The 12816-nt window shown below is 46.1% G+C and overlaps 1 protein-coding gene across 1 annotated transcript in view; it reads left to right on the top strand.

Annotated features, from left to right (window-relative positions):
• Positions 1–12816, top strand: part of SRPX (sushi repeat containing protein X-linked) — a gene marked incomplete at both ends in the record, with an annotated part of 119953 nt that overhangs the window by 63977 nt on the left and 43160 nt on the right. The window contains 4 exons of the mRNA XM_084258098.1: positions 174–350; positions 7821–7947; positions 11302–11423; positions 12158–12337. Of these exons, the coding sequence (XP_084114224.1) occupies positions 174–350; positions 7821–7947; positions 11302–11423; positions 12158–12337 (606 nt within the window). The remainder of the gene's footprint in view (positions 1–173; positions 351–7820; positions 7948–11301; positions 11424–12157; positions 12338–12816) is intronic.

The raw sequence follows: 12816 nt of genomic DNA, 5'->3' as shown, positions 1-12816 counted from the left end.
AAGCCAGTGTGATATGAAACTTAGTGTCCCTTCTGTGTGACGCGCAACCACCCACTGTTTATCTAATTCTGTTATATTTAAATTAACTTTTCAACTTATGCTTTCAGCATTTCTGGACACTGAAACTCTATGAACAGAAACTTAGAAATGTTCACTATCTGGTTTTTCCTTAGAAAAGCGATGTCCTACTCTTGCCATGCCAGCCAATGGAGGGTTCAAGTGCGTGGATGGCGCCTACTTCAACTCCCGGTGTGAATACTACTGCTCCCCGGGGTACACATTGAAGGGGGAGCGGACTGTCACATGCATGGACAACAAGGCCTGGAGCGGCCCAGCAGCCTCCTGTGTTGGTAAGAAAATATCACAGCTCTCTTGTGGTACATATTTTGGGAGAAGCAGGGGTTGTTCCTGTAGCAATGACCTGCATAAAGTGTGGGCACTCAGCCTTGCTTTCAGTCACTCTATCCCTAGTTCTCAGCTCAGCCCGGGCCCAAGCGCAGCCTCTATCCTAGGGCTGACTTCACAGCTAATGACTTGCACCTGATTTTTGTCTCTTTCCCTGCTTGCTATTGTGATTGAGATAAAGACCCCAGGAATCCAGGAATCGTGAAATTAGAGCTTATCAGGTAATCAAAGAGAGGATTCAAACTCACCAACAGTTTGACAGATTTTACACTGAGACAGCTCCTCTGCTACTTGCAAGTTTGAATGAGATGATGTGCCCTTGGGAAAGAAGGGAACAATCAGTTTCTCGTGTCAAACAGCATAGTGATCAAACCACACACTGAATTTTGACAGGGTATTTTTGTTTTCATTTGTGGGTTCTCTGACCCAGGGACTGTTATCTGTACACCCAGGGAGGCAAGACATCAGGGCAGTTAAACTTGACCCGAACTCGGCTGATGAGATTTTCGGTTGGGTTCTGCTTGTTTGGGCTTCCTGTAACTGCCTGCCTTCAGCGACAGAGGTGGCCAGGTGGTGGATTTCATTTCCTCACCAGCGTGACTTTCCTCGACATAACTTCCCAGAACAGGACCAGTCCAATTCCACCTGGAGTCGTAGCTAGGGTTTGGACATTCCTTCTGGCCTGTCACACCCGGAAAGGGATCGCCAGAAGCAATTTCAGTTCTCACTATTGAGAACTGAGCCACCAGCTGGCAGAACTGCACACCCACCCTGGCGGCGTTGCCTTTCTGGGGCCTTCAGCAGAGGGCAAAACATTTGCTGGGTCAGCCCCGCAGAGAGCACTTTCGTGTCTTCTAGTCCTTTGTCTTTGACTCCATTAGTCAGCAGGCACTCAGTTTGTTGAGGTGGTTCTCCCGGCCTGTCCTGGGAAAAGCAAAGCAATGGCAGCAGCAGGGTCTGGGAACCTTGCAAAATGCACATTCTCAGTCCCACCTGAGATCTACGCAATTGAAACTCTGGGGTGGGACCCTGCTTGATGAATCCTCCTGGGCATTCAGAAGTGTTAAAGGAAGGAGCCTCTGATCTCAGGCAGTGCTTCCCAATCGTTAGAGAATGTGGGGATCACCTGGGGACCTTGGTGACAATGCAGATTCAAATTTAGCAGGTTTGGGTGGGGGCTTCGATTCTGCTAGATCATGCTCTATGGACAGGGTTTTTGAATCTTGACACAAGGACAGTTGGGGCCAAATCATTTTTTATAGTGGGGTCCTGTCCTTTTCACTCTAGGCTGCTCAGCAGATCTTTGGCTTTTACCTACTAGATGCCAGTAACACCCTCCCCTTCCACCACTGCCACCAGTTGGGACAGCCATGCAGGTCTCCTGGCATTCTCAAATGTACCCTAGATGGGAGAGGAGAGGAAAATCCCTCTCCCACTGAGGATCACTGGTCGAGGGGCCTTGGCTCCCCACCCTGGCTACTTCGAGAGAGGCTTGGGTATCTTTTAGAACCCAGCCATGCTTTGTTCTTACCTGCTGATTCCGTCAGTGGGACAGCTGATGTGGAACAGCTGAATGAGATGAGGGGCATCGTGAAACTAGCTAGATGGTTTTCAAGTGTAGCTCAGATCAAGGACCATTTCTGAGAGCAGTGGTTCTCAAAGCGCAGGCATCAGCATGGCCCGAGATAGTTTAGGAATGCAGATGCCCAGCCCCATGCCACACCTGTGAGGTTACAGACGCTGGGGTAAGTCCTAGCAAACTGTACTTCACAGGCCCTTCAGGGATTCCGATGCTCTAAAGTTTGAGAATCTGCCTTTGAAGGCCACATTTGGGAAGAACTTTATTAACTTTATACTTGAAATATTGCCTTGGGACCCGCATTACTACAAGCAGGACATTTGTTGGAAAAGTAGAATCTTGGGACCCATCTCAAACCTGACTGATGAAAATCTGCATTTCAGACGATCCCCAGGGCTGTCCCATGCTTCTTAAAGGTGGAGGCCAATTGCCTTAGGGCACTAGTTTTCAACTCTGGCTGCCATTTAAATATGAGTCTCTGGGGCCCTGATATTTTTCCTGAAGCTCCCCCAACTCATGGAAAACCACTGTCTCAGCATCATTACTCATACAGTGTTACTGCTGCCAAGACTCACCATTAGGGAACATTCTAGTCCAACCCCTATGAGAATTGATGTACATGTACAAAAACCCTACTTAGATGCACATGCACACTCAACAAACTACAAGGCCCAATATGACTTGCATCTATGACAGGAAGTGATGTTGCTTCCCCTGCTATGTTCCTCCAGTTTGTCCTATATTTTTATTAAATTCCTGTGTTTGAAATACCTGGAGTGATTTGTTTTCCTGACATATTCCTACCTAAATCCCAGAAAAACAAAACACTAGAATAAATCTGATTCAGTTAGCCTATCCCTAATGGAAGAAAGAATGAAGTTTCTTTTTGTCCGGGAGTAGCTCAGCCAATGGGAGAATGCCATAAAGTAACGAATGAGCAGCCACCACACAGCAAACTCCCAGTTTCCTCCAGTGAACATTTTGGTTACAATAGCACCACTGAAATATATGTAAGTTTGTTCAGGCTTTTGTCCTTGAAAAGGGTATGTGTGTCTCACATAAGACTATATTTTTCAAATAGCCTTTTGTTGTTGTTATCAGATAAACTTGTTTGTTGATTAAAAAAAAAAAAACTGGCTACTTTGTGTTTGAGGTCAACAGCCCCATTCTACAGGGGACGCCTGAGAGGTCACTTGACTTGCTCGGGGTTGCGTAGAGCCAAGCCAGGAAAGTCTCCAGACTCTCAGGTCCAATGTTGCCCATCCAGGAACAGCTCTGGCACTGAGGGGCTAAGGCAGCTGGCCACAGCATCCTGACTGCTGCCCTGCTTGGATCTGTCAGCCCTCCAGGAAAATTTCTGCTCAGCTGGCCAATGTTCATTAGCCCAAATCCTCCTTCCCAACTGTTCAGCTACTTCAGGAGTAAGACGGAAAGCAGATGCCACCCTCTAAGGGCAGACGTGTGACAATCCCTCTGGCCTCAGCCCCAGAGGTGTCTTTATGACGGCACCTCTGTCCACTGTCTTCCTTAGCAGCATAACTCATTTTTCACTCTGCAGTTATGTGGTTAATGAGGTAGAGCCAAGGCCTCTGGCCCAAAATATTATCAAAACCCTTCTATCGAAACTCTGCAGAGTGACAGCCTGGGCCATACTTGCATCCTTTGAGAATGGCAGGTCCAAATAATTGATTCAGATTTATTCTGTTCTTTCCACCCCCCCTACAATTTAGATAGGCATTTGTATTGGTCAGTAGTCAAGAAAACAGAAGCCATTCTAGGTATTTCAAACCCAGGAGAGTTTAATACAGGAAATGGATTCCAAAAACAGAGGAGGAATTAGGAGCTAAAGAGGGGAAATGCTGCTACCAGGGATTAGTTATAGCACAAAGTCATACCAACCGAAGGCTGGAGAAGCTAAAGTGGTATGGTAGTGTTACCCAAGGTCTGTAAGTTCCCCCTCGATGCTGGCATGACTGATAGCATCACCAATGAGAAGTCAGGAGCCCACATTCCTGTTGATGTTCCAGGAGCCCAGGCAACCTTCATTGAAGCTCCTATCAGAAGTTTAATGGCTTCCACCTTTTTCTTGCCGTCTGTTCTCATGAGAAGGTCTCCCATTGGCAAACCTATCTGGTACCCAGTCCCGGCAATAAAGAGGAGATTTCTAGAAAAAGTCAAGTATTGACCAACTATTTGGCACAGCAACATTTCTTTAAGCTTTAAGACTTCTCATCGTGAATCATTGCAGTTCAATGAAAACACACACACACACACACACAAAACAGCAGACCTGTACAGGTAGAATGGCGCAGAGGTTGTGAACAGCTTGAAGGATATAACCTAAGATCAGATGTTTGGGTGAGAAGGGCCCCACACAAATGTGCTGTCATTAACTCCCCCTGTGACTTCGTATGTGCACACCAGCTCTTGAAAACAACCCCAGCACATTTTGAATCTCTCTTCCCTCAGATTGGAAGGGCTGGAGGTGATAGAAGGAGAGATGATCAAAAATCTTTCTGTTGAGCAAGTGTTGGCAAAGAGTTCTCTCAGGATCAACACTGTTCATCTGTCCCAAATTGTGTGCAACTATGGAAAGAAAATGCTGATTGTTCTCAAAAAGCAAAAAGCATGACTTAAGCTGGACCAGATGGGCCTGGAAACTTCCCAGAGAGAGAGAAGGAACTAGGAAATGAACCCAATTTCAAGCATTTTATCTGTGTTTGCCAGGGTGTATTTGGGGGGAGGGGAATTGCAACATGCAATTAGGTGGGAATGGCAAAAAGAGGTCCGAGGAGCCACAAGAGAGTATAGAACTCCCAGGAACAAGAAGAGAAATAGACAAAGCAAGCAAGACAATCCTTTCCTTGATTTTGGTGACAGATAAGCTGGAGTTTGTCCTGGTGAATTTTACTCCAGGAATGTCATTTACTTTACTCATTTGGTTTAAAATGTATTAAATTAGTTTAATAACTTTGTGTGCTGGCGGGGCCTCAGCCTATTTTAGGAGCTGACACATGGTGGCTGAGTAGTTCCCAGATTTCCACACATCCTTGAGGAGCAAATGTTGGCCAAAGTTGTGCTGAGTGTTGAGAAAATTGCCCCAGGTCTCTTTCAGACCTGGAGGAGAGAGAACACTGGCCTTATTTTAGACTCTGAGGTGGTCAGTTCTATGCTCTGGCTAATTTGAAAGTACCACAAGTTAAAATTAATTCTTTTATGCAGACCGCACTCTGGCAGTGGACTCACAGGCTTCGTTATTTCAGAAACAGATCTAGATAGAAATAAGTCAATGTAGGAAAAAAAATACTTTTACCCTCCTGCAATTCACAGCTTCCATTGAGATATATATGTAAACACACACCTTAGAATGTAACAACTATTGTTTTGGCCCCTTCTGGCGGGACCTGTTTGAGAAGGGCAGAAGGGGCCAGCCAAGTCTGGAAGGAAAGGAGCAAAATCAGAATACAAGTCAAGGTAACGGCTGCCATTGTCAGCCTCCGCACAGGTGTCTCAACCACGTGTTTCCCAAGTGTCTCTGCCTGTCTCGACTCCACGTGTCTCTTTCCAAGACTCCCACGTCCCTGGTGCAAGTTCAAAGCCTAGAAGCAAGCACAGCTTCTTCACAAGTCTCTCTGCTCCATGTGCCCCCTCCTCCTCTTCTTCTCCAAGTCTCCTCTTTGTCCAAGTCTTCTCTCCACAGTCTTTTTTAGCTTCTCCTCCCTGCTCAGCTCCACCCTTCATTAGGTAGGGCGTGGAACCTGGAACCTCCCATTGTTATGGAGATTACAGTTACATCTTCACTCTAATAATGTCACTCCAAGAAAATATGGTAACATGATGTCATTTTACATTGAAATCTATCTTCTGGGCCTCCTTGGTGGCTCAAAGGGTTAAGCACTGCACTATGAAGGAATCTGCAGCACGAGTTCCATCCCTGGCCGGCCAGGGAGAAACCCACATGGCGAGGCAGACTTCTGTCTCTCCCGCTGCTCCCCTCAGCAGTGTATTTCAGTAGATCTGCCTGTTCTGCTCCCCACTCCTTCTCTAGTGAGTCCTCTCACCCCTGCATCTCCGGCCTGTACCCCAGCTTTTGTATGCATAAATAAATAAATCTTTTTTAAAAATCTACTTTTCTTGCTCCTCCCTCATTTTGTTTTTTTTTTTTTTAAAGATTTATTTATTTATTTATTTATATAAGCACTGGATACAGTCAGAAGCACAGGAAGGTGAGAGAATTCAGCAGAGCCAGAGCGGGGAACAGAACAGGCAGACTGATGAAGTACACTACTGAGGGGAGCAGTGGGCGCGGCCGGAGAGGTCTGTCGCGCCATGTGGGACCTTTGCTGGCGGCCGGGGATCGAACCGGCACTGCAGAGGCTGCGGGCAGCTTCGCAGCCCAGTGCTCAACTGCTGCACCACCAGGGGAGGCCCTTAATTTTTTTAATTTAAGGAAAGATATGCTTTCTTTTCCTTAATTTTACTTATTTTTAACAGATATGTTTATTTTTTAAGGTATTTTATTATATTTACTGAAGTAACAATGGTTTACAACATTGTAAATGAACTGAGAGTGTAATGTCAGCTATATTTGACCAGCAGGGATCAAGTATTGGATATTTGTCTTTTTGATTCACCCAAAATTGTGATATGTTCATCTGAATTATAAAAATAAGTGTTCTCTCATCTATCATAGTAAAATAAGTGGATTATTTTTTTAAAAAAACATAGCCACTGAAATTATACCTTGAATGCATTTAAAGTGGCTTCCATTTCATCCTAACACTTGTATGTTTTATCAAATTAACAAAGTATCCTATGAAATATTTTTTCACATTTTAATATCCCTGACATTGGGATGCATCTCACAATTGATAGTGACTTAGATTCAATAAAATAGGGTAGTTTTCAATTTAGGATGAGTCTATGAAGGCTGTAAATTCACACTCCATGGAAGCATGACATAGAATAAAAATGAATTTGGATAGTTGAACTCAAAATTATTAAATTATTCAGAATTAAATATTTAATTTTCATTCAGGTTGTAGCAGCATTTAAATAATTATCAGTTGGCATGTAAAGCAATGCAAATCTGAATGTTGTTAAGCTGTTATGCTTAAATTATTTTCAACCTGTTCTGAATCATTAAGTAGAATTCACAAAGCTCCCCCTTCTTGTGATTTAACTTTAGCTATCATAAGATGAAATGCCACCCAGTGTGGAAATGACATCTTAGTTATTTCTAGCCCTCATTATCAACCCCTGCTTGATAGTGAGGGGGCAGAAATTCTGTAAGCAAGTAGAGGAACTACTTGGGGAAAATTTGGAAAGTCTTACAGGGCTAGGACCAAGGTAAAACTGCTGTCCCCAAAACACAAAACTGTAGGTGTGGGCCAGCGGCAGTTGGAGGGGAGGGTGGACCTAGACAGACCCTTGTTTGTTTGAAGATATCAAGGAATATGTGGTGAATAGACAAAGGCAGACGAGAGAGCTTGTTCTCCGGGTTAGTACTCTCTTGCTTTGAATTGAATTGAGCTAGATTTCTCAGAGCAAGAGGGACTCACTGCAGCTAAGTGACTGCTAGCTGGGTAGCTGCCATGTTGCAAAGTCAGTAGGCAGAGCAGGTTTGGCCATGCACATGCGAGTACACAAGCAATCTTCAAACTTAGCAGGAGAGAAAGGGCAAGAGAAAGACAAGAAAGAGAAACACAACAGGGTGAACAGACCCTTCGAAATGGGGAACATCTAGACTCTTGGGCATTTCAAATGCTGGGTGTTGAACCCCAAGTTGACAAGATATTTCTTGATGATGGTGAGAATACTGTGGTTATCTTTTCAGATATGGAACCGCCTAGAATCAAGTGCCCAAGTGTGAAGGAACGGATTGCTGAGCCCAATAAGCTGACAGTCCGGGTGTCCTGGGAGACCCCTGAGGGGAGAGACACCGCAGATGGCATTCTAACTGAGTAAGTGCGGCTTGGTGGCTGGAATGATGTGGCCTCAGGTGAGCCACTTACTTCTCAGAAGGGCAAGTGTCATCTGTGCTGGTCTAGTTACACTCTCAGACTCAGCCCAGGCCTCTTCCGGGAATTCCTTACTGCTGCTTGATTTTTCTCTAGTCTTCACTATGTGCTGTACTCTGTATTTTGCTTACATATGTGTTTATTGCAGGACTCTGCTACTCTATGCTCCCTGTCCTATCCCTAGTGCTCTGAACCATGCCTCACACAGAGCTGGTACTCAGGACATGCTTGTTGAAGGAAAGGAGGGAAGAAAGGAGTGGTGGGAAGGGAGAGGACAGGAGGTGGAACAGGAAGCCCCCTAATGAATTCAGAGACAGAAACCCAGACTTCCTCCTCCCAAACCCCCAGGGATTCTGACTCACGCCCCCGGGTCTTCCTGAGCCATCACCTCCCAGAGAATCCTATGAGGCTCCCAGCTGGCTCCAGATGCTGCCCCCTTGCACCCCATGAGTATGGTTTACTACAGAACTTCCCACTCTTTGTCTTTTTTTGCATCTGCTTCTTTCAAGACTTTTGATTTTTAATTTATTTTTTCAAATTTGTGACCACATTAAATATTGATAGTAAAAGCTTATGAAAAAGCTCTCGCCAACTCCATTCTCCAGAACCAACTGCACTAATAGTTTGATGCACGTCCAAAATGTTTTTTAAAATGACTGGTTCCCTTTGGTGAAATTCAGCTGCATGTTGTTTTAATTTAGCATATGAGCCTGTACCCCTGCAGCTATGGGATTGGCCTGCACATTCCCTGGAGGCCACTACGATAAGTCAGCACATTCACATCCATGCCCTGAAGTTCATTGCCCTGTTAGACCTCCCTCCTGAATTTCCATGGGTGGACAAAGGATACCTCTGATTTGCCCCCTGATGAGCCATACATCAGGGAAAGACATTCTAGAATCCCATCAATCCAGGCTGTGAAAGAGAAAACATTTTAAAGCAATGATCCACTAGGAAGAAGTTGAGTCTCTCACCCCAGCAGGACATTTTATTCCTACCACCTGGTAACTTTCCCCCAGCGCTCCCTAATATTAGCTTAGCTAATATTGCTAGTTGTGTTTCCCCTTGCAACTCCTCAAAGATAAAACTTGAGTATTAAGAAAATTATTTATTTGCTGTCACATAGACCTGCCACAAAAGCTAAAAGGAGAAAGTTTAGGCAATTGGAGTTAAGCAATAAGTCACAGTTGACGTAATCAGGGATTGGGTTTTATTTGTCTTTGAATCTTTGGGGCTTGGGCCAGCCATTAGTTCATAAAAGCTTCTTAGCTTTTTACCACTGTGGCAGTGTTGAAATCCTAGGTAACGATCAGGGATGTATCAGGTCCCCAGATGACTGTGTGGTGGGGATATTCACCTTGACCTATTTGCAGGTGGCCTATGTGCTGTGGTTACATCCCCCTACCACTTTACTCCAAGCTTCCAGAGTCCATAGCCCAGAGCCAGCAGAGGCCTGGAGCAGGATGGGGGTGGCGGGGGGCACTTGGGCAGAATGAAGAATCTGAGGTGTAGTGCCAGGCAGGCACAGTGCAGGATCTCTGTTATCCCACACAGATGGGTAAAGGAGAGTCCTGGAGCCCTTGGTGTCTTTTTCAGGCTTTTATTGAGTTTACCAGGTACACGGCAAGCAGGGGTGCTGGAGGGCCAGGAGGCTGGTAGGCCTCCTAGCCCCCAGCAAATCTTCACTCTTTCTGGCCTCCCTGACATTCTCGTTCTTCTCTCGTTCTCTCTGCTCATTTCTTCCACCACTGCTACTCTTGCTCTCTTCTGGTGGTTCTGTTCCCCTAGCGTCCCCATGACGCCACCCTTATGAGCCCAGTCTCTCAGCCCAGTGTACCCACCTACACATGCCCACACTCCATTCCAGGTGCCCGCCATCAGGCATGCGTTCAGGACCACTGGGATCCATCATCAGTCCTAATGACAGGAGGGCAGAAAAGCCTGACAATCATTAACCCTACAAGAGGGTTGACTTCCGTTCAGCTCTCGCAGGAACTCCTTGCTTCTCTGGCATGTGGGGTCTTGTGGCCCTCTTCCCCTGTGCCCTATCAAGGCTACACTTCTGCAGACCCCTTTGAAGAAAGAAGTTTCTAGTATCAAGCTGAGACCAGTGCTTCCTGCGAATGCCCTTATTTAGTCCTTATGACTGTTACTTATATGTCCCAGATGAAGTGGAATCTCCACAAGGCCATCAACCTCTCTGTTTGAAGTTTGATTCCCCTCAGGTTTATCTGCATGCAAGTTGTGCCTCCTGAGGATCTTAAAGCATTTGGGGGCCCAAAGTGATATGACTCTAATGGTGGGATTTCTGGCATTTTCTCAAGACCTCTTCATACCTTGTAAACAACCACCTTGTCTACCTAAGTGTAAGAGTCTCCTTAATGGTGACAGTAATATATTTAACCTGTCCATTATCAGCAACTATTCACATCCTTAAGAAGTGTGGAGAGAAAAGAAATTATACATCTAGTGAAAAACAAACAGAACCTGGCATTTGACTGTGCTGTACCTATTGCTCCAAGCCACTGCTAGCTCTGGGCTCTGGAACTCTGGCAGATTGAGAGGAGGCAGCCAAGAAGAAAGATACTAGAATCACCCTATCTGTGTGATCTTGGGCAAATTCATTAATCTTTCAGTTCCTCAGTGTCCTCATCTGTGAAATGGACATATTAACACCTACCTCACAGCGTTATTGTGAGGATTAAATGAACTATGTAAAATGCCTAGAACTGTGTCTGACTTATGTAAGGTTTATATAAATGCAGAGAACTATGATGATGATAGTGATGATGATAATATTAGGATTACCAAGGAATCACATTCAAATCTTCCTTTGCTCAGAAGCAGTCTCTACTGGCTCAGATAGAAAAAGCAGAGAAAGTTCTGGCACATGCTGCAAGCCCAAATGTCAATGATTGCTTGGACTATACTCTCAAATGATTTTTCCCCAGAAAATGACATCATCTTCTCGAAGTGAGGCAATTCAGGTCCCTTCTAGAACAAAGGTGTGCTTGGAGGATGACTTGGTCTCTGGGTTCTCAGCTTTCCCCATCCTCTATTCTACCTTCCCCCAAGAAAAAGAAATCTGAACTTCCCAGGAATTGAGGACTTCATTTTCTGATCTCAGACCACTCTTCCAAAACAGAGTACAGCTCAGGAAATTCTATCGGTAAATTCTTTGTTCTACTCAACTGGCTGATGAGTGTCCTTTGGTATCCCTGCATCCTGGGTAGAGTCGGTGCTCAACAAATGCCCATGATAATCATCTGTGGTTTTTGTTTTTATCCCCCCTTTAAGTGTTATTCTAAAAGGCCTCCCCCCAGGCTCGCATTTCCCAGAAGGAGACCACAAGATTCAGTACACAGTCTATGACAGAGCCGAGAACAAGGGCACTTGCAAATTTCGAGTTAAAGTAAGAGGTAAGAAGAGTGCTTCTTGACTTTCTCCCATTATAAAGGCTGAAGGAAGCAGGCCCACGAGCAGGAACCTTCTGTGAGTGCCCGCTGCCACAGGGGCCCTGCCAGCTTTGGCGTAGCCTCTGGTGACTAGGCTACAGGATATTGCTGTTATTCCCCAGAGCTCACAGTACAAATCTGGACGAGGTTCCGTGCTGGCTGAGTATTTAAGGAGTCTGACAGCAGTGAGCTGGTCTCGCTGACTGGCTGTCCCCAAAGGATATTGCTCAATAACTTTCCATCCCAGGGTTCGGGTGACCAGCCAGAGTCTGCAAGTTTTCTATAACCAGGGTAGTGAGGAACCCCTTAGCTAGGGGCATCTCGAGGAGCCCCGAGACCATGTTCTTGGTGTTCCAGAACCTTTGGTCTACCAGGAGAAAATGTTTTTAAGGTTTATGTTATTATGCCTCATGGTATGGGCACAAATGACACACTTTACTTTTCTGGGTTCCACCATACCTAAAACACGGTGGGCAGGGGGTGGCACCACCAGGTGATCTCAGTGTCTGAGTGGTATGAACATTGGCCATTCCAGGGCCCAACCCCTGGCCGGATGGCCACCCCTGCCCTTTCGCTCATCTCACAGGCCAGTGTGGAAGTCGCATTGCAAAGTTGGAGCCCGGGAGCCCCTACCTTCCCTGGTTTCTCTGCGGAGGGGAGCTCAGCACTGAGACCCCTGTGGGCTTGTGTCCCTACAGTCAGACGCTGCGGCAAACTCAACGCCCCAGAGAATGGTTACATGAAGTGCTCCAGTGACGGTGATAATTACGGAGCCACCTGCGAGTTCTCCTGCATCGGTGGCTACGAGCTCCAGGGCAGCTCTGCCCGAGTATGTCAGTCCAACCTGGGCTGGTCTGGCACGGAGCCCAGCTGTGCAGGTACAGTGCAGCGCGCTCTCTAGCCAGCGGATTCCAGTTCAGGGAGCGAGGGTTTCATTCTACACACTTCGAAAGGTTCACTGCCACACTTCATCTTCAGGGTGAAAATAGCCCCTGGGCTCCTGCTGCAGCCCAACTCCCCCCTCCCCCCTCCCCTCTGCCTACCTTGGGATTTCTCTTCCACATTCTTTAAGGAAGAAGCTGCAGGTGGGAATCCAGAGCAAGCTTTTAGCAACAGTGTGAACCAGCCAAGTCCCCCGTAGTTACCCTGGTTCCTCCCTTCCACGAATGTGCAGGTTTTTTTTTTTTTTTTTTACAAGCCAATCACCTACCTCATACAGACAATATAGTGGTTTGCAACACTGGCTTGAATGTCCCGCAGACCTTGGGGCTTTGGAATCTTTCTTCCCATGTCAAGTGAGGAAGATCATCCCTTTGCTGCTACTTGAGTTGTAAGGAGTCAGTGAGGTCACCCCCCA

The sequence above is a fragment of the Talpa europaea genome (genome assembly GCF_964194135.1).
Source record: "Talpa europaea genome assembly, chromosome: X".
NCBI lineage: Eukaryota > Metazoa > Chordata > Mammalia > Eulipotyphla > Talpidae > Talpa > Talpa europaea.
The sequence above is the reverse complement of the archived record's forward strand: the minus strand, read 5'-3'. Positions and strand labels throughout refer to the sequence as shown.